Source organism: Aspergillus undulatus (assembly GCF_047715775.1).
Source record: "Aspergillus undulatus strain CBS 261.88 unplaced genomic scaffold BDV17scaffold_2, whole genome shotgun sequence".
In the NCBI taxonomy this organism is placed as follows: Eukaryota; Fungi; Ascomycota; class Eurotiomycetes; order Eurotiales; family Aspergillaceae; genus Aspergillus; species Aspergillus undulatus.
In genome coordinates this window covers 191311-209748 of record NW_027396606.1, presented here as the reverse complement: position 1 = coordinate 209748, position 18438 = coordinate 191311, and the positions used below count along the sequence as shown (strand labels likewise).

Sequence of the window (18438 nt, the reverse complement as noted above, 5' to 3'; positions counted from 1 at the left end):
ATGTCCAAATTGGCATGTGAAGAGCCTCTTGATCATCAAAATTGAGGATGCCAATGCCATACGTCACCGATAGCTGTATATTCCAACTCCTAGCTGGAGCTGGGCTAGCTAGTTGATACGCTGTCTTCGACATAATAGCTACCTAGGAATAGCTACCGTTTTCCGAAGAATGCAGCCATTCTTGAGATCGTTGAGGGAGATACTAGGTTGACGTCATTTCAAAGTCCGTCGGCCCGTCAGAGCTCGCAGATCCACACTACTAGGGCTTAGGGTAGTCAGTAATATCACGTGACTATAACCATGTGACTGTCTTCGGAAGAATGAAGCTCCAGAAGCCGAGATGCGACACGGAAGGGAAAGCGCAACCGTGCAAGGGCATCCATCTTACTGGCTTGTCGGCGCTGTTATTCTTGTGCTCGTTCACCATCAACCCCAGCTTTCATCATGCCCAGGAAGCTCAGAGCGGCCGCGCAGGCGGCCGCGCAATCGATGAGTACGCCAATATTCCCTGACTCTTGCTTCTGGTTTCTTAATCCATGATCTCGCCTTGCGTTTTCCTGCCAATTCGCGCAACCCTGGACGCGACTTCTAACGTAGCCATCATAGAGAATGTTCCCCCTCCACTTGCCTCAGATGACGAAATGATTGAAGCTCCCCCGTCGCGTGAATCATCTGCGCCTGTAGTACCGGATGATGCAGATGAAGAGGACGAAGAGGAGCAAGACGCTGGAGGAGAAGGGGATGAAGAAGGGGAGAACTCCGCAAAGCAGGAAGACACGGATACCCCAGCACAGGCTACGCCAGCACCGGAAGACGAAGCCGCAGAAACACCCGCACAGGACTCTAATCCGCCGTCGCGACCTGATACCCCGACGCATCTGGAAGCCGGTCGCATGTCGGCAATCCCGCGAAAACGGCGCATTGGTCGTCCGCCCAAGAATCGTCCTCCAGATTGGGATGCGCCCGATGGGTCACCGCAGATACAAGTCAGCACGCCAGTTAAGAGGAGACGCGGTCGACCTGCGGCGAGCGGGGGCCGATGGGGTCGTGGCCGTGGGGCGGCTCACACGACGCAAGTGCCGATTGATAAGGAAGGGAATATGATGGATGTCATTGACGATGAAGTGGCTGTTCCGCCAGACCCTGAGGGTGATACCAAGGTCGATAAGAATGGGATTCTCCAGGGCGATCGAGAGTACAGAGTTCGCACGTTTACCATTCTGAATCGCGGCGACCGACAGTACATGTTATCTACAGAACCGGCCAGGTGCATTGGTTTCAGAGATTCATATCTATTCTTCCAGAAGCACAAGTTTCTCTACAAGATCATTATTGACGATGATGCGAAGCGTGATTTGATCGAGAGAGACATCATCCCCCATTCCTACAAGGGTCGTGCCATCGGTGTGGTGACTGCTCGATCTGTCTTTCGAGAATTTGGTGCAAAGATTATTGTTGGCGGTAGGAAAGTCATTGATGATTACAACGCCCAAGCTGCCAGAGAGCGCGGCGACGTCGAAGGCGAGCTTGCTGTTCCGGAAGATAAGTTGCCCGCGCCAGGGGAGCCTTACAACAGGAACCAGTACGTTGCATGGCACGGAGCTAGTAGTGTCTACCATACTAGTACGCCAACTATACCTATACCTGGTACTGGCAAGGTAGTGGATTCCAAGAAGCGAAAGGTTACAGTTACAGGAGACAACTGGATGCTAGAACATGCTCGGGAAGCTGCGTAAGTTGCCTTTTCACTCACTAAAGGGTTCGTGCTAATAACGACCTAGCAATTTCAACGCCGTGTTATCGCATACGCGCCGACAGAACCTTGGAGGCACATACGACATCCACACGAATATAATCCAGTATCCTAAGATTATGCAACCTTCACACGCTCGCTGGGAGCGACTACCTCCTCCGGATCCACGAGGTGCAACAAAACTTACGCAAGAAATGTCAACGCTTACATTGACGAACGGCACGACTGAAGACGAAAACGTTCAACCAGAAACAGAAGAGCAAGAAAACAAGCCCGACGAAGAAACGCCCACCATCTTCTCCTCTATACCTGCAACACTTTCACGCCGCTTTGCTGTCCTTGATGTCCACACCGAAAGCCCCCCATTCTCTAACATGGGCGTCCCCGGTCCCGACGGCGACGTCCACGATCTCGGCGCAAACGGTCTCATTAGCGTCGCTAATCCTAAGTATCCCGAGTTCGTGAATCCCGAGATTCTCGACGAACTACCACCAGAGTGTAAGGAAGCGCTAATCGAAGCTGCTTCACACGAGTGGGAGTGGAAGTCGAAATGGTGCAGCGAGGTGGATGATGGTGCGAGGGTTGCCCCGCGAAAGAGTTATGCGTGGTTTCCTTGATTCCTCATTTTGCGCCAGCACAGTCATGATGTCTTTTCCGGGTTTGATTTGTTGTTTCTATTTGTTCGGTTGGCTGGCATGGGTGCAGGTGGAAAATCGGAGTTACATAGTCACTCTCTATTTATTATACATCCATCTAATTCTCCAGTGATATGGATTTCTGGCTCTGCCATTCCTCTCTTTGTTCTACTCACAGGTACAGGGTATCTGTTGGAGGAGAATGCAGCTGGGAAACGTTTGTGGTATCTTCGAATATTAACAAGGATTTGAGGATTGCTTACTCCATCGACAATTGTTATATATAGGGGTCGATCGAGAAAGCAGAACCGCATAGCAGAGCAAGCCCCGTTTAAGCTGTTTATGGCACTGTAGCGTTAGGTGCTAGCCTGAGAGTTTCGGGTTCCGGGTTCCAAGCCCACTCCGTCCCCTTCTTGACGTTCGAGACTTTGAATGGTTTGTTTAGAATGATGTTGCTATGGGTAAGATAGAGAATCCATTGGCGTGGTAAGGTGATTGAGGAAAGCTTAGGGTAATGGCGTGAGCAAATCAAGGGAGAAGAAAAGACCATAAAAAAAAAAACATTTGCTTGGCTAATCGTACTGAGTCGTGATGGGTTAAAGAAAGAGTCCGTTTCCCGTTCCACGTTCCATGTTCCATGTTTAGGAGACTTGTAACGGACGAGGAAGAGAGAGATTATGTATGCTAGACAAGACAAAAAGATCACATGGCCATTTCCGCACGTAGCTTCTCCAACTCGGCCTCCTCGTCTGATTCTTCTGCTTGTTTCGCTTTGGCGGCTGAATACACAGAATCTATTAGTTAGATGTCCGAACAAATTGCGCGCTCAGAATATGTAAAGGGAGTAGGGTAGACCTACGTTCTGCGTTCGCTGGCGCAGGTAACCGGTTGAGCTGATCTGCAACCGGTACCGTACCCGTGTTGAGCATGCGCTCGTCCATAGCCTCCTGCTCCAAACCCACGAGTTCCTCCTCCAGTTCATCTTCGTCTGGTTGCTCGCCGAGCGGGTTGCTTGTGATTGCTGTTGCGATTTCGTCGCTGAGCTGTTGTTGTTCGCGGATTTTGTCCCTGGTCCTGTTAGTCCTTGCGGATTTCTCTTCACTCGCAGGAGAACAACGTACATTGTCTCGTCGACCTTGTCGATGGTCATGTCGCCATGAATCTTCTCCATGGCTTGGCTTGCTACCTTCATAGCGGTCAGTGTCTCGTGGTTGATGTTGGCCGCTTCAATGGCGTATATCTGCTGCTCTAGCTGTGCAATTTGCGCCTGCGTTTGTTCAAAGTTCTTCTCGTGGACCTTTTTTCGTCGAAGGGCGGCCTTGGCGGCTGTGAAGGTGAATCAAGTCAGCTTGAGCCAAAATCAAATATGTAGGTTATCTACCTAGTAGACATGTGGAGGGTCACAGGGATATGTACCGTTCTTATTCGTGGTCACGTTCTTCTTCGCAACGGCCTCTTGCTCATTCATTTGGTTCTCCAGGTGCCTCTCTCTCTTCTGCAGCATCTCGAGCTGCTCCCGAAGCAGGAGTATGGCGTTTTTCGGCGCATCTTTCCGCTTCTGGGCAGCGGCACCGCCAAACCACGACCACATCTTGATGAGGACAAGGGTCTATGCTCTTTATATGGTCTTTCAAAAGTATTTCGGATGAGTGAATTCAGCGACAAGAGGGAGCGACCGGTGACCGGGTATTCTGTCGTGTCGCGCGAGGAAAGTGTTGTCGAAGCCGGTGGAAGATGGTGGGGACGACGAAGAGATAGCGAGGGGAGATCGAAGTCGCGAGGTTGAATCTCTAGGCAGCGACGTAGATGGTGATGGAGTCTAGAGGGCGTTATCTAGGGCGAGAGATCGGCGTAAAAATAGGCGAGGAGGATTTGAAGAGTTCAGCTGGGGAGGATGAGGATGGAGATCGAGTTGGACGAGGCCTGTGGTCACTGTTTTCCCCTCCAGTCTTCCCTTTGACATGCGCCACCAGTCACCACTCACGCCTATCGGAGGGTCCACGTCACGTGCATTGCTTGCGTCCGTCAGTGCACATCTATGAATTTCCTCTTCTACAAACACACCAACATCTACTATGTTCAAGTTATGGTTTCACAATGAACAGTCCTCTCCCCTCAACGAGGACTTTCCTCTCCGACATCCCCTCTCTACCAGCTGACTCCAAAGTCCGCTTTCTTGGCTGGTGCGTAGAACCACCCGGATGTATCATATAGTTGCCTAGTATATCACACCAGGCCGCTAATATTTCAACATAACAGAAAGAAATAAGATTAGTAGCTAACATTAGCTAGCGTCAAAACATACCATATCCCCAGCGGCATCTTAGTCCTCGAACACAATTACCCACGGACTCGAAAGCCAAAGCAAAACCAAACATCAAAGCCGAAGCAGGAACCCCCGTTTATCTCAGTCGATATCACTGGTCTTCTGGAGACGGTGACATGGGAGGAACTCTGTGTTGGCGCGTGGGTTAATGTTATCGGGTATGTAAGGAGGGGCCCGGATACTGCTGCTGCCTTGGCTTTGAATGGGGAGAAACTGAAAGAGGCTGCCTCTGCTCAAACGTCTGACTCGGTGTTTGTTGATGCTGTGGTTATTTTTCCTGCTGGTGCGATTGATCTAGGCGAGTATGAGCAGATCTTGTCTGATGCTTTGGAGGTGGAGAGGATGAGGCGCTCGGCTGAGTCTTGATGCTTGCACTGGAACTGCTTCTGGGGGTTGTTTGAGACTGGTATATCATTATCTATTAAGTCTTGAGTCGTTATCGTATACTATATATCTCAGCAGGCTGAGAACACAAAGAACCAAACCGACGGTATCGAACTCCACGCGTCCAGAATGACAATAACTTTTGTAGAACCGAAACCAAGCGCATCATCTCCCCAAGGCACCTCCACCACCGATAATGGAAGTAGAACTGCATCAACCCTCCCGCTTCTCAAGATCGCCCTTCTCCATATCCCCCCTCTCAGCAGCAGCCTGTGCTTCCAGCCTCTGCTCCAACCTCTTCCTCTTCCTCTCCAACTTTCTCTTATCCTCCTGCATGCGACTAATAAGCACACTCTTCATGCGGATCTTGTACCCATATTTATAGAACACGAACGGAATTGGAATAATTGCGACCTCTAGCAGGCCCAACAGTGTCCCCGCCCAATTGGGTCCTAGCCCGTCATAAAGGTATGTACCCACAAGCGGCAGGACGCCGCCCAGTACGCTGCGCATGACGGAGTTTCCTGCCAGCGCGGAGGCAGCATACACCCCGTAACTATCTGTTAAGTAATTGGATGCGTAGATGAAGACCCCTGCGTTTCCGCACCCGAATAATACGCCCGCAATGATGGGGGCGATCCAGTGAATGCTTGCGGGTGCACATGTCCACGCGAACCACAGCTCGCCAGATGGAATGAGGATGGCGGCGATACAAACGATGGAAACCATAGCTTCAGGTGGAACTTTGCCGGTCTCGGGATTGTGCTTGTGCGAGTTGATCATTCGCCGGATGGCCGGCTCGCAGGCGATCATGATCATGCATCCTATTCCAATGCCGCAGAATGCGAGGCCCGAGAGGCCAAGCGACCACCCGCGGATTTGGCGGAACACAATGGGGTATGCGGTGAAGCAAAGATAGAGGATTCCGTAGACGATGGCGATGTAGAGGTTCCAGAATATGCTGGGATTCTCAGTGTCAAGAGTATATTTCCAGCTGCGCAAGTGTAATCTTACCAGATAGGCTCTACAACGGCCATGACAAACGGACGGCTGAGGTTTACCTTGAGCATGTCCCATAGACTGGCCTTCTGATCGTAGCGGCTCCACCACCGGTCATCGTCTGTCTCCTTACGTCTGCGCGCGGCCTTTCGCTGCAGAATGATGGGACTGTACGTCTCCTTCATGATACAGGAGAAGCCAAACGCAACGCCAGAGAGAATCAACGCGATCCAATTCATCCATCGCCAGCCTAAATACTGCGTTACAAAGCCTCCGAGAATGGGTCCAAGGACTGTTTTTCGTTAGTGGTTGACGGTTGCTTAGCTATAAGAATTAACGCACCTGGACCGTTAATGGGCCCAATACTCCAGATAGAGATAGCCAACGCCCTCTGCTCATCAGTAACGAGATCCGCCACCATTCCCGGCGCCGTGGAAATCATAACGCTTCCGAATAATGCGCCGATGAACCGCACGATAATAAGAGATTCGATCGACTTGGCTAGCGCACAGGGGATGATCAGGACCGTGAAGATACCCAGGCATGCAATGGACACGGGCTTTCGCCCGTAGACTTCACTCAAGGGAGCCATAAACATCGACCCGATTGCAAGACCGATGAGGTAGAAGGTCAAGCCTAGCGTGACAATGGTGGTGGAGGATCCGAATTCTTTTCCTATAACCGAGATGCCGGATGTGTATGATGTTGAATGCAAAACACTTTGAGAGATGTTAGTCTCTTGACTTGGCTAAAGAAGATCTAATTGACTCACATAATCAAAGTATTCCATGAAAGCATCGCAATCGCCATGCCCTTGTACTTGAGCGACCAATTCTTAGGATTAGCTTGGTCCTCCCCGTCCTCAAAGTCGACCTCGTAACTGGGGTCCATGGTGCCTGTCGTCCCAATCGAGGTGACTCTCCTGGTCATCTCCGGATCTGATATCCGAGAGAGAGCTGTCACGGTGCGCCCCAGGGCTTCAATGTCGTCGACGGAGTCCTCCGAAGATGTTGACCCTGTCAGTGAGGGCGCATATTCATTTGCGCTGCCATTTACATGGCCTTCGGTATGTTGAGGGCCTTTCGGTTCCCCTGATGGGTAGTTTGGTGTAGCCGACATTTTGCCTCTAGCTCCAGCTTCAACTGGCGGTTGCTCCTTCTGTGCAGCCGCTAACTACCGCATTCAACTCAGAGATGTGTTTTTCTATAGCAGTCTAAGCGATAGGAGAAAATAAGGACTCGTGCTATGAGGCGTCTGGACAGTATAAGACTAGAAAACAAGTAATGCCGGAACTAAAGACAGGATCCTTTAATAGCATGGAGAAATAGGCACAATGAAATGCTAAAATTCAAGAAGTTCCAGCTAGTTCCAGCTGCCCCAAAGCTTGATAGTCAGACGAGTGATGAAAATAATTCAAGAATTGGCTTATCTGGGGGAGGATTTGCATTATAATTTTTCTCAGACCCGAAAATCTTTAATGACTCTTCAACGACGTCCAGCTGGTGGAGCATCAAAGCAGAGACAGAGACTAGTGGCGTCGAAGATCAATGGGATGGATTGATGTCCGCATATCCGCCACACTGATAAGGCTTTCTAGCCTTTTACAGAATACGTATACTTCTCTCTGAGCGATGATGGGGGTGGCTAGCGCACACTCCGGACGCATAAGAGAAGGATGATGATCCTTCCTGGGTTCAATCACTCAATCTGGCGTGATCATGCTGCTGTTGTTTTCGTCGCCAGGACGAACAAAGCACTGGAGAACCTAGTCGGAGGCATGACCGAGACCGAGGTAACCCCGCTGGGGGGCAAGTTCATCTATAGGGCGTGCTCTGTAGGTGCACACGTCTTCCTTTGTCCATACGGACAGAGTTCCGAATGCGCGATTGGTGACAGCAATTGATGTATCAGGACGTTGACCTTGATCTCCAGAGTCCAATGTCCAATAACGTAGCAGTTCAAACTTGCTGCAGGCTCAGAGTCAAGAATGAATCCTTGACCGCGCCATCACGATTTGAAGGTCCACTTCTGGACCCATACAAGCCGACTCCGCGGGGATACCCCGAGGAATTTGATACTCTTCGTTCAGGTCGGAGCGCGGATACCAGGGTGCTTTCGTGGGCACTGGTAGGTGTAACAAACAGCTCCAAAGGTTTGCTGCCCCAGTCTTGCCAGGACCTCGAGAGTAGAGCGGATGCGACTACCTGTATACCCCTGAAACGACCTCGGGAGCAGTCGTCAAGACACTGGACGACCAAGAGGGGTTCGCCCAGTAACAAGAGGCGTAGACTAGGGCCTGCTGACCGCCCGTGCCGGTTTCCCGAACTCTCGAAAAAAGAAGGATGCCAAGCGTCACCTCTGATCGAGATGAAGTCTGGCTTCTGGTGTGGGCGAGGCGGTCGATTGTTAGGGGCGTTTTTTGCTCGCGGTGTCACTTGTGCTTGGATAGCCATGCCGGACACGCGAAAGCAGACGACCACGAGGACGAGGTCCAACAAAGGTTATCCTGGACCATGTTAGACAGTGTGGGCAGGTTCAACTGCTCGAAGAAATCCCCACTGGGCCAGAACGCGAGTCGAATCTCGGCCAGAAGACCGGGGCTAGTATCACGTGGAATCAATGGGTAGACAAAGGCTATTGTTTTTGCGCAACGTTCTCATCTTCTTGTTCCTCCAAACGTTGGTCTGGGCTGATCGTCTCAAATATGGCCTCCCGCGCGAAGCCCACATCTCTTTACATTCGAGCTATAAATATTATCGGCTCGAGGCCTGAGCGAGCAGTGCAAAAGTCACCGAGGAGGATTCTAAGCGAACCTCTAAGCGAACCGACCGAGATGGAGCCATCTGGATCCGAACGGGTGCCCTCCGCTTTGCCTCGACGAAAATGGCGATCGCTCATCGCCTACTCGATCATGATAGTCTCATTAATATTTGACCATAGCCCCGTCCCCTTTTTAGCTCTTTCCTCCGCGGAAAGACCTGGACGAAGCCAACCTGAGCGTTGACAAAGGCTGTGAGTACGCGTTTCTCATAGAGACCGACCCGAAACTAATATGGACATGGAGACCGATCGGTACGCTCTGCCTTTGATGTTTGCTGTTATTCTATTGTGCCTTGTCGCAATTGGAATTGCCTACCTCCACCATGTGAACAGTGCAATGTGCCGTGTCCCAGATGAGGCTCGCAAGTTATCGCCTCACCGATGGACCGTCGATGAGATCAAGACAGCATACAAAAAGGCCGTCCACGACCCGGTAGATGTTACCAAATCTCTACCGCCCAAGCAAGACCGGCGGTATATTGTTGTTGGGGGATCTGGTGCGTTATCACTGAATGATCAACCGAGCGGGAGCCACTCTATGGCCTTGCTGCAGCGGTGTGATCCCGCCGTGGCAGTTAGGATACGGCTGCTTACTCCTTGCTAGGGCTTGTCGGTACCTGGATAATCGAACATCTTCTTGCTCGAGGTGAGAACCCAGCAGCTATTCGGGCGTTAGATCTTCAGCCACCGCGCAGAGGACTTCTCGATCTCGGCATTACATTCGTCAGTACGAACATTGTCGACAAGACGGCCGTACAGAGCGCGTTCTCGCAACCATGGTCCGGTGCAGTCGCTGATCTACCCTTGACTGTGTTCCACAACGCCGCTGTGATTCGGCCTGCAGAGCGACACAAAATCTTCCTTGCTTTCAGTCGTAAGGTGAATGTTGAGGGAACTGCCAACGTGCTAAATGGCGCCAAAAGCGCTGGGGCTAGCTGCTTCATCTCGACATCGTCTGGCTCCGTCTGCATGCGATGCCCTGATTACTGGATTGCGCCCTGGACCAAAACGCCAAAACACCTGGTGCAGGTCCTCAGCGATGCAAACGAACCTCCCAAAGAACACGACCAGTTTTTCGGCACCTATGCTATCTCAAAATCCGAGGCAGAGGGAATCGTACGTGCAGCAGACAACCTCGAGTCGAATTTCCGCACAGGATGCATCCGACCAGCGAATGGAGTCTACGGCGTTGGCAGCGAGACAAGCGCAACACTGATCTCAATGTACCTTAGAATGGGCGGAGCCCCAACGTAAGCATCACTCCCCTCGTCTTCGTTCTCAATCCCCTCACACAGCCCTAACTCAACTTATCAGATGGCTCGCCCACGTCATCCAAAACTTCGTCAACGCCGAAAACGTCTCAATCGCACACCTCTGCTACGAGCAACGACTAATCGAGCACACAAGCTCACCCTCAACCCTCCCCAACATCGGCGGCCAATCATTCATAGTCACAGACCCAAACCCGGCAGTCACCTTCGGCGACATCTACCTGGCCTTAACAACCCTAGCCACAACACCCATCCGCTTCCCGTTCCTCCCGCCGCTTCCGATGTTCATGCTATCCTATCTGGTCGAGTGGTACGTCCTCCTGCGGCATTTCTATCTTCCGTGGCTTCCGGCCGCCACGGGCGACTTGAATCGGTTGCAGCCGGCCGTGTTCTCGATTTCGAATCCGCATCTTATTATTGATGATTCAAGGGCGAGGGAGGTACCGGAGAAAGGTGGGTTGGGGTATAACCCGCCATTCACTTCGTTGGAGGGGGTTTGTAAGGAGGTGGCGCATTGGAATCGGCAGGCTGCTGAACTAGGAGCTGCTGCCATTATGGGGAATGTGAGGCCGTACTGAGGTTAGTAGCTTTAAGGAGTCTATAATCTCTAAATTGATAGTCGTATGTATGGAACTCTATCCGAATTCGATTATAGGCTATGTAGCTAGTTGCGGTCCTCAGACCGGTACCTGATAATGTAACATAGTTAAGCAAAGCCACACCATTAACGTGGCCTGCTATTGGTAGGTAAAGGCTGAAGAGATGGCATAGCTCCCATCTCTAAGGATAGGTTATCCGGCATAACTGAGCGACGCGATGCCGGAGACAGCATCTGTGCGATGTCTGTACCGTCGCACCTTTGGACGCTTTCGATTTTTGAGCCTTTCGCCAGTTCTATTGAAAAGACGGTCTTGTCCTTGCGCTTCGAGGTGCGAGATGGTTTCTGAGTGGGATTCTAGCAAGCCGTTTGTACCCGTCGTCAGAAGTGACTGCCCAATGTGAGTTGATTTCGCGATTGCGTAACATATCGAGATGCCATTAGTGGGCGTGCTGCTGCGCGTATTGCCGTCTTTGTTCCAGGATCTTCATTCGCAGATCCTCGGCGGCGAGTTCAACGTCAAGGATAGCACCGACACCGCGTCGCCATGACTCTTCCAACCCTGTAAGCTCACCCTGGCTCGACTCTTGCGCAATCTTCCGCTGCTTATTGACACTCTCCGCCGCCTCCTTAGACTCCGCCAGTTCCTTTTCCAACGCCCTCAGTATATCTTCCAATTGTGAATTCCCAATCAACCACGCGTTCTTGCCGCCCTCTTCCAGGAGTGTAAGGTTCTCATGCCGCGATGACAGGTGAGAACTAGCTGTGTAAGCCTTCCGCAGTGTTTGACGCCATTCCTCGAGATTGGGTGGTGCATCTGCAGAGCGAGTCGGTGGCTCGGGAGCCTCGTAGCGCGATAGATCAATCCCGCCTGTCAAAGGCAGACCAGCTGCCTTGCGCTCAAGCTCTTGCTGGATGAAGGGAGTGAATTTAGGTTCGGGGCATTCAGGGACCGACGGGTGAGATATAGACTGGTAGTCTGATGGGAGCTCTGCTGCGATTAAGCGTTCTGCATTGGCCCTCGCCTGAGCGGACGGCGCCGCGTCGATATCTGTACTGTTAGAACGTTGGTTTCGAAGGTCGAAGGAAAGTTCTTACACGGAAGCGAGTCGTGGGATTCGTTGATTAAAGGCATTGTGAGAAAATTTACTGGGCGCGTCAAGTGCTTGATTTCGCGAATGGCAGTGACTGAATTGATGGCTCGCAGGAAACTGGGCTCTTCAACGATCATCGGAGTCCGACGGTCTTTCTGCTTGCGCTTCTGGCAGATCACGTGGTCTTATTGATTAGTCATTCACTGTACCAACTTATCCAAAGATGGAAAGTGCGGGGAATGACGGCATCCATATCGGGCAGGCACGATCTGACGTAGCAAGGGTACTCAATCAACTCCCCAGACCCTGTGAGATCCACCATTTTCACTTCTCGGAGTTGTAACCATCGCACAGAGTGACCAAGGTCTTACTGAAGCGCACGCGTTCAGATACTACTCTAGTAACTTCATGGTGCGCCTCCGGATTCTTGTACCCTGTATCTGATGTACTTTATTGGCTGTCACACTGACCAATCTGCAGCTACAACTTGGCTCTGGAATATGCTAGCTCTCAGCACATGCTCATGATTATCGCAACCCTCCGATCTTCGTTTCTCCGCACGGGCTCAGGGAACCAGCATATGACTCTCACTTCTTGACGGGTCCTTCTGTTTACGGCGCGGGGTTTGACTTTGTATCCAATCAGGCCGCATCGGAAGGAGCCAGGGGATAAACAGGTCCAGAGCTCGCTGCCATCTTGAGCAGTCTGATTGCCAATAATATAGATTGATCGTCCTCCTTCGCTCCAAGAGAGAAACGCCACGTCTAGGAACAGGCCTGCTCAATCCCTCGGTCGCCTGTGCCTCGCAGTCTTCTCTCGAAAGCAGCTCCAGAAGAGATAAATACTTCTCATCACCCTGGATGCAAGATAAACTCTGATTTCATAGCATTTGGCCGTATTTGGAGTGTGTCGTGGGTGGTGGGTCGCGCTTTGAAAATGGCGATTACAAAACTCAACCTCGCTCTCATCGGGACATTCATCGCTGCTGTTGTGTTTTTGCAGGTCATCTTTATTCTTCATAATGACGAGTTTCCGGTATTCCAAGTCAAGTCACAATGGGATGATCGATCATCAAACTACGTTGCAGACGATAGCATTCTCGTTCTAGGAGCCGGTAAGGCGGATATTACTGGGTGAGTTTTATCTTCTAGCTTGTACAGCCCTTGCAGCCACTAACTGGCATACATAGACCTGTTGTCGAGGTAGGATTTGGCGGATATGCCGACCTTGACCAAGTTGGGACGGGTCTCCGTCAAAGAATCTACTCTCGAGCATTTATCGTGGCAAATCCCAACAACCTCGCAGAGACCTGGATCTATATAATATTAGACACGCTAACTGGTGACACTGGCGTGCGACACGGGGTGCTACAGGGACTTGCGGACCTGGGTAGCGAATACGCCCGCTATGGTGATCACAACCTTGCCCTAACAGGTACCCACTCCCATTCGGGTCCAGGCGCCTGGTACAACTATCTTCTCCCTCAAATCCCCAACAAGGGATTTGATAGACAGAGCTACGATGCTATCGTTAATGGTGTGCTACTGTCCATCAAGAGGGCTCACGAAACCCTCGCGCCTGGGCGCGCTACCTTTGGTACAATAGATCTCGAGGACGCGAACATCAACAGAAGCCCATATTCTTACGATGCCAATCCCGAAGAAGAGAAAGCACGATACTCTTCAAATGTTGATAAAACATTACAACTTCTGAGGTTTGACAGGGAGAGTGACAACAAAACGATTGCCATTCTGACATTCTTCCCCGTCCATGGCACGTCCCTCTACGGTAACAACACTCTCGTCACTGGAGACAACAAAGGTGTTGCTGCTTGGCTCTTTGAAAAAAGTGTGCAAGATGATGCAAAGTTTGCGGATGATTTTGTGGCCGGTTTCTCTCAATCAAGCGTTGGCGACACCTCACCAAATATCCTAGGAGCGTGGTGCGAAGATGGGTCAGGTGAAGAATGCCGCTACTCAGACAGTACTTGCGGTGGTAAAAGTGATCAGTGTCACGGACGTGGGCCGTTCTTTCGCGAGAACGACCAGGGTGCGAAGAGCTGCTTCGAGATTGGGCGACGACAATACTCTGCCGCCAAAGAACTGTACGGCCAAATGGATAGCGATGCCATTCAACTCCGCAGAAGCTCTCAAATCAGCTCTTTCCACATCTTTGAGAATCTGGATGGCTATACTTTCCAGTCACCGTTCAATTCCAGCACTTTGAGTACGTGCTCGGCGGGTCTGGGATTTTCTTTTGCTGCTGGTACTACGGACTGGCCTGGCTATTTTGACTTCACTCAAAATGATACCACTCCCGCAGAGCGTAATCCATTGTGGTACATTGCTCGTGCATTCGTTCATCAGCCAACACCTGAACAAAAGAAATGTCAAGAGCCGAAAGACGTCCTGTTGGATGTGGGCGATGTCGGCCTACCCTACGCATGGACGCCAAACATAGTGGATATTCAACTCCTCCGCGTAGGTCAACTGATGATTGTGACCTCTACAAGCGAGGTTACGACCATGGCCGGACGGAGGTGGAAAGAGGCGATCGCAAAATCAGCAAGCGAAGTGCTGTCGATCGATGACCCTCAGGTAGTCTTGGGTTCCCCGGCGAACAGCTATGCGCACTACGTGACCACTGAGGAGGAATATGGCAGACAGCGCTACGAGGGCGCCTCGACTCTCTATGGCCCCAACACATTAGCCGCCTACATCAACCTGACGCTCACTTATTTACCTTATCTCGATGAGACCGCCCAAGCAGGGGAGCAATATCCTGCACCGTCTGGGATCGAACCGCCAATCAATACTGATAAGTCCTTGAGCTTTATTCCTTCCGTTGTTTACGACGGCCGGCCATTTCGTAAAGCGTACGGAGATGTCATCACCTCCGCTGGCAATGCTAGATATGCGCCGGGCGATACTGTGAGCGCCACTTTCGTGGGCGCTAATCCGAGGAACAATCTGCGATCAGAGTCGACATTTGCAGCTATAGAGCGACAGCTGGATAATGGAGATTGGGAGACAGTGCGGACTGATGCGGACTGGAACCTCGTTTATCGCTGGAAGAGGACCAATTCTGTCCTAGGGCACAGTGAGGTCACCCTGCAGTGGCAGGTTGAAGACAACTATTACACTGCTGGAAGTCTTCGCCCACTGCAGGCAGGGTCCTATCGATTCCATTACTACGGCGATGCCAAGGGAATCAATGGGAAGATTGAAGCGTTTGAGGGGGTTGACGAGCCTTTCAGTGTTGCTATTTAAGCGGCGCATGCGCGGGTTGATTGTGATGACGATGTCTATGATAAATTTCCAGCGAGAACCACTTGATTTATTTAGTAATATCTAATAAGCTTCTTATTCTATTTATGCGAACGCTGGCGTTTCAGGGCTGACGCCTGAAGTGCCTCAAGCCAATGAGCGGGCGGGACTCTGTTGTACATCTCGATCGACTCTTGACGCGCGCCAACAGACTCTCTCTCGACAGCCAACCATTTTGACCTGCTGCAGAAACAAACACAAGACCGTTCCAGATTCTGCAGACAACGACGATCCAGGTCCAGCCCCGGCACTCAGTGGCCCAACTCATGGACAATGTTCCGGCACATAAAGGGCCTCCGGGTCCCTGCACACACTGAGCTTCAGTGTTATTCTCTTACTTTGTTGCTTTCCTTTGTCTTTCTTTCCTTCTATTTGATCTGGTACTGACTTTCGTTCATTGATCATTCAAGCAGGCTCATAGCTCAGCATGCTTCCTGCCAATCTACTATAAAGGGCTCCGCTTGACCATTGCGATGGCTTCGCTCGCTCAGTCCATTAGCCGCCTACGCTCTTTCTCTACCGTTCTCGCGATGCTTCTTCTTTTCTTCCTTCTATTGTCTGTTTGCTCGGCTGGCCCGATTTTCTTTTTCCCTTCCGATGATGACGCCTTGGACACTGCTTCGACAATTTCACTTGCTTCTTCGCACCGCTTCGTGGCCAGAGACGATGATGATGACCCGTTGCAGCTCATTCCAGTCACCCTGGACTCTAGTCAGCTTGCTGGGATTACACACACGCCTTCTAATCCTGACACTGGGACCATCGATGCTGTCACTGAGAACCCCACCCCGACTGGTGAGGAGACGTCTCCTATGACGAGCGGGACAACGCCCTCGCCCACTCCTTCAGAGACTTCCGCTGAGACCCCCACTCCTACTTCTACACAGACTGATACCGTGACGCCCTCATCGCAGCCTTCTGATACAGAATCAGAGGCTGAGGGTGCTGCTTCTACTCCTACTCCTACTCCCACTCCCACTCCGACTGACGAGACTGCAACACCGTCGTCTCAGCCTACTGATACAGCAACTGAGGATGAGTCTAATACTCTCACTCCTGCTTCCACTCCTACCCCTACTCCGGAAGATGAGACTGCGAGTACAACCAGTGGAGCTACGCCGTCGCCCCAAGATTCTCACACAGAAACTGAGATTGATGCTCCAACTTCAAGTCCGACTCGCGCTCAAGACGATGAAATCCCATCGACTTCTGCATCTCCGGAGCCCACTACGCCTTTGACAACCGGAGTCATCGAGGATCTTCCACTCTCAGAGACGGCCACCGGTTCCACCAAAACTCCCTCTACGCCTGCTGTCACGCCATCCTCAACTGCGTATGAAAGCTCAAATGAATCTGAGACTGGAAATGACAGTCCGTACAACTCGCCCACGTCGACAGCGGCTCCTACAAGCATAACCCCAACATCCAGACCCGTTATACCAAAAACGAGCGCGGAAAGTACACCTGGAACCCAAACAAGCAGTGCTCCCGTCAAACCTATTGCGAGCACCCCTGTTGGTAATGATAATATCTATGCTGAAGCCAGTTATACACCTACCAGTGACGGCGCAATACGTACCCATTCGACACCGGTTGTGGTCATAGTCACGCAGAGTGCAGACCCCCAGAAACCTACAAGCGAGGTCATTTACCCTGGAGGTGGATCAAGTTCGAACGTTGTGACATCGGCTTCCTCACCATCAATCTCTACCCCTGCTGCTGTCTCAATTTCCACACCCACGCCCACAACTCCACAAGAAGCACCCTCAACTATATCTACAACAACCCCAACTTCCTCCGCACCCGAGGAAGTGCCCGAAGAGACACCTAGCTCAACAACTACAATCACCGCAATCTCGACAATTGTGATAACATCGACGTTAGCAGATGAACAAGTAGCAGAGTCAACAGCTCCTTCCGTATCTGCAACTCCGACCTCCACCCCAGAGGGAGAACCCTCATCGACAACTACAGTCACAGATATTTCAACCGTTGTCCTAACATCAACACTACCCCCAGGATCGCAGCCCACTGAGTCCAAATCTTCCGACTCCGGCTTGGAACCAAGCTCCACAACTACAGTAACGGAGATATCCACTGTCGTCCAAACATCTACATCACCCTCTGGCTGGGACTCGCCACCAAGTTCTACAACAACAGTCACGGAGATATCCACCAATATTGAAACATCTACACTACCAACTTCATCACAACCAGCAGAATCCGAATCCGCACAGCTGGAACCAAAGCCAACCCCCGAAGAAGAGGAACAACCATCCTCCACAGCAACAGTAACTGTAATCTCGACCATAATCAAGACATCAACCCTCCCCGAAACACCGACAGCAGAAACCACGCCAGAAAGCTCCCAATCTAGACCAACAATAACTGTCGAAGCAACAAGGACCGAAACGCTCTCAAAGACAGCAACCACAACGGCAATGGCAACTGCCACGGCTGCTACTCCGGAGACTGGTAACCAGAACAATGCCGCAGGAACTGCAGCTGCAGTTGATATTGATACTGATGATGATGGCGGGCTGTCCATCGTCCCCGTTACGCCCGCTGGCTTCGCCACGATTACAATGACGGTCACGGAGACTGTTACGGACCCCGGCGCGACGACGACGGTCACTGTTACGGATGACCAGGTCCGGTCGAAGATTATGTCTTTGCTTGGGTGATCGAGTGTTTATTTTCACTGTATATTCGATTTTTCTTTTGCGTTGCATAGCATAGCATAGCATAGCATGTTTGTATAACGATATAGTGTGGTTGGTGTAATGTATATTAAGTGCATGATCTGAGACGCCCTTTACATTTCTTTCGAGGACTCCGACAAGTATCTAGACCTATTGATGTCTACTGTAAATAGCAGATTGCAGATGTGGAAGGTGCTCGCTGGATCCGTCGGCCGGATCCACTTCACAGTTTAAGGGTCCAACGCCCGATTGACAGCATCTCATTCTTCAGTATAAGTTATAAACATGGGGTTCTTCTGGAGAGCCAGGTTTTTTCTCCCTTTAATTAACCCATGGCCCTTTGAAAATTGGCTTCGAGGTTGTTTGGGTATCCCTTGTTGGGGGTTCCAGATAGTTTATTCGAAAATATATTTGTCGGATCCATACATAAGACGACAGTAGTACTTTTGACAAATGTGGAGTATGTATACATAATTTGTGCTCTCTATACCTTCTCTTTATAAATACTGCTCCACATGGCTTGAGCCACG

General features: G+C 51.1%; 10 protein-coding genes across 10 annotated transcripts; 7 read left to right on the top strand and 3 right to left on the bottom strand.

Annotated features, from left to right (window-relative positions):
• The first annotated feature begins 333 nt into the window (after window positions 1–333).
• On the top strand, window positions 334–2425 carry BDV17DRAFT_64586 (chromatin structure-remodeling complex subunit RSC7). The gene is made up of 3 exons (XM_073764895.1): window positions 334–493; window positions 607–1732; window positions 1782–2425. Exons 1-3 carry the CDS (start codon window positions 445–447, stop codon window positions 2368–2370), a joined length of 1764 nt encoding a protein of 587 aa, XP_073620482.1. The 5' UTR covers window positions 334–444; the 3' UTR covers window positions 2371–2425.
• Window positions 2426–2896: 471 nt separating this feature from the next.
• Window positions 2897–4086, bottom strand: BDV17DRAFT_64581 (ESCRT-III subunit protein SNF7). Its single transcript, XM_073764894.1, has 4 exons — window positions 3805–4086; window positions 3510–3714; window positions 3248–3456; window positions 2897–3167 (listed from the first exon to the last, which is right to left on the bottom strand). The coding sequence occupies exons 1-4, from the start codon at window positions 3977–3979 to the stop codon at window positions 3091–3093; spliced, it is 666 nt and encodes a 221-aa protein (XP_073620481.1). The 5' UTR covers window positions 3980–4086; the 3' UTR covers window positions 2897–3090.
• Window positions 4087–4446: 360 nt separating this feature from the next.
• BDV17DRAFT_250166 (nuclear telomere cap complex subunit Ten1) lies at window positions 4447–5125 on the top strand. Its single transcript, XM_073756297.1, has 2 exons — window positions 4447–4571; window positions 4681–5125. Exons 1-2 carry the CDS (start codon window positions 4486–4488, stop codon window positions 5078–5080), a joined length of 486 nt encoding a protein of 161 aa, XP_073620480.1. The 5' UTR covers window positions 4447–4485; the 3' UTR covers window positions 5081–5125.
• BDV17DRAFT_64490 (MFS transporter) lies at window positions 4957–7357 on the bottom strand. The gene is made up of 4 exons (XM_073764889.1): window positions 6870–7357; window positions 6440–6816; window positions 6113–6389; window positions 4957–6059 (listed from the first exon to the last, which is right to left on the bottom strand). Exons 1-4 carry the CDS (start codon window positions 7214–7216, stop codon window positions 5312–5314), a joined length of 1749 nt encoding a protein of 582 aa, XP_073620479.1. The 5' UTR covers window positions 7217–7357; the 3' UTR covers window positions 4957–5311.
• A 137-nt stretch (window positions 7358–7494) lies between these two features.
• Window positions 7495–8875, top strand: BDV17DRAFT_64549 (uncharacterized protein). The gene is made up of 2 exons (XM_073764892.1): window positions 7495–7931; window positions 8009–8875. Exons 1-2 carry the CDS (start codon window positions 7773–7775, stop codon window positions 8615–8617), a joined length of 768 nt encoding a protein of 255 aa, XP_073620478.1. The 5' UTR covers window positions 7495–7772; the 3' UTR covers window positions 8618–8875.
• BDV17DRAFT_64518 (uncharacterized protein) lies at window positions 8710–9700 on the top strand. Its single transcript, XM_073764891.1, has 2 exons — window positions 8710–9109; window positions 9522–9700. The coding sequence occupies exon 1, from the start codon at window positions 8802–8804 to the stop codon at window positions 9099–9101; it is 300 nt and encodes a 99-aa protein (XP_073620477.1). The 5' UTR covers window positions 8710–8801; the 3' UTR covers window positions 9102–9109; window positions 9522–9700.
• BDV17DRAFT_64550 (putative 3-beta hydroxysteroid dehydrogenase/isomerase family protein) lies at window positions 8876–10818 on the top strand. Its single transcript, XM_073764893.1, has 4 exons — window positions 8876–9109; window positions 9162–9414; window positions 9522–10167; window positions 10232–10818. Exons 2-4 carry the CDS (start codon window positions 9186–9188, stop codon window positions 10764–10766), a joined length of 1410 nt encoding a protein of 469 aa, XP_073620476.1. The 5' UTR covers window positions 8876–9109; window positions 9162–9185; the 3' UTR covers window positions 10767–10818.
• A 408-nt stretch (window positions 10819–11226) lies between these two features.
• Window positions 11227–11921, bottom strand: BDV17DRAFT_286468 (pre-mRNA-splicing factor SPF27 family protein; the record flags this gene model as incomplete). Its single annotated transcript, XM_073760912.1, has 2 exons — window positions 11227–11837; window positions 11885–11921. The coding sequence occupies 2 exons, from the start codon at window positions 11919–11921 to the stop codon at window positions 11227–11229; spliced, it is 648 nt and encodes a 215-aa protein (XP_073620475.1).
• Window positions 11922–12583: 662 nt separating this feature from the next.
• On the top strand, window positions 12584–15234 carry BDV17DRAFT_64444 (neutral/alkaline ceramidase). Its single transcript, XM_073764888.1, has 2 exons — window positions 12584–13013; window positions 13070–15234. Exons 1-2 carry the CDS (start codon window positions 12817–12819, stop codon window positions 15147–15149), a joined length of 2277 nt encoding a protein of 758 aa, XP_073620474.1. The 5' UTR covers window positions 12584–12816; the 3' UTR covers window positions 15150–15234.
• A 353-nt stretch (window positions 15235–15587) lies between these two features.
• On the top strand, window positions 15588–18042 carry BDV17DRAFT_64432 (uncharacterized protein). The gene has a single exon (XM_073764887.1). It carries the CDS (start codon window positions 15680–15682, stop codon window positions 17888–17890), a length of 2211 nt encoding a protein of 736 aa, XP_073620473.1. The 5' UTR covers window positions 15588–15679; the 3' UTR covers window positions 17891–18042.
• The last annotated feature ends 396 nt before the right edge of the window (window positions 18043–18438 follow it).

Bases quoted from the DNA above. Each gene is read 5' to 3' on its own strand.
- BDV17DRAFT_64432 (XM_073764887.1), top strand. From the start codon at position 15,680: ATGGCTTCGCTCGCTCAGTCCATTAGCCGCCTACGCTCTTTCTCTACC.
- BDV17DRAFT_64490 (XM_073764889.1), bottom strand. From the start codon at position 7,216: ATGTCGGCTACACCAAACTACCCATCAGGGGAACCGAAAGGCCCTCAA. The intron at 6,390-6,439 runs GTGCGTTAATTC...AACGAAAAACAG, and splicing joins TGGGCCCATTAACGGTCCAG to TCCTTGGACCCATTCTCGGA. The intron at 6,060-6,112 runs GTAAGATTACAC...TGAGAATCCCAG, and splicing joins GCCGTTGTAGAGCCTATCTG to CATATTCTGGAACCTCTACA.
- BDV17DRAFT_64550 (XM_073764893.1), top strand. From the start codon at position 9,186: ATGTTTGCTGTTATTCTATTGTGCCTTGTCGCAATTGGAATTGCCTAC. The intron at 9,415-9,521 runs GTGCGTTATCAC...ACTCCTTGCTAG, and splicing joins TATTGTTGTTGGGGGATCTG to GGCTTGTCGGTACCTGGATA. The intron at 10,168-10,231 runs GTAAGCATCACT...TCAACTTATCAG, and splicing joins AGAATGGGCGGAGCCCCAAC to ATGGCTCGCCCACGTCATCC.
- BDV17DRAFT_64586 (XM_073764895.1), top strand. From the start codon at position 445: ATGCCCAGGAAGCTCAGAGCGGCCGCGCAGGCGGCCGCGCAATCGATG. The intron at 494-606 runs GTACGCCAATAT...TAGCCATCATAG, and splicing joins GGCGGCCGCGCAATCGATGA to AGAATGTTCCCCCTCCACTT. The intron at 1,733-1,781 runs GTAAGTTGCCTT...ATAACGACCTAG, and splicing joins GAACATGCTCGGGAAGCTGC to CAATTTCAACGCCGTGTTAT.
- BDV17DRAFT_250166 (XM_073756297.1), top strand. From the start codon at position 4,486: ATGAACAGTCCTCTCCCCTCAACGAGGACTTTCCTCTCCGACATCCCC. The intron at 4,572-4,680 runs GTGCGTAGAACC...AACATTAGCTAG, and splicing joins AAAGTCCGCTTTCTTGGCTG to CGTCAAAACATACCATATCC.
- BDV17DRAFT_64444 (XM_073764888.1), top strand. From the start codon at position 12,817: ATGGCGATTACAAAACTCAACCTCGCTCTCATCGGGACATTCATCGCT. The intron at 13,014-13,069 runs GTGAGTTTTATC...TGGCATACATAG, and splicing joins GGTAAGGCGGATATTACTGG to ACCTGTTGTCGAGGTAGGAT.
- BDV17DRAFT_64581 (XM_073764894.1), bottom strand. From the start codon at position 3,979: ATGTGGTCGTGGTTTGGCGGTGCCGCTGCCCAGAAGCGGAAAGATGCG. The intron at 3,457-3,509 runs GTACGTTGTTCT...TAACAGGACCAG, and splicing joins GACAAGGTCGACGAGACAAT to GGACAAAATCCGCGAACAAC. The intron at 3,168-3,247 runs GTAGGTCTACCC...CTGTGTATTCAG, and splicing joins TGCGCCAGCGAACGCAGAAC to CCGCCAAAGCGAAACAAGCA.
- BDV17DRAFT_64518 (XM_073764891.1), top strand. From the start codon at position 8,802: ATGGCCTCCCGCGCGAAGCCCACATCTCTTTACATTCGAGCTATAAAT.
- BDV17DRAFT_64549 (XM_073764892.1), top strand. From the start codon at position 7,773: ATGATGATCCTTCCTGGGTTCAATCACTCAATCTGGCGTGATCATGCT. The intron at 7,932-8,008 runs GTAGGTGCACAC...TTGATGTATCAG, and splicing joins TCATCTATAGGGCGTGCTCT to GACGTTGACCTTGATCTCCA.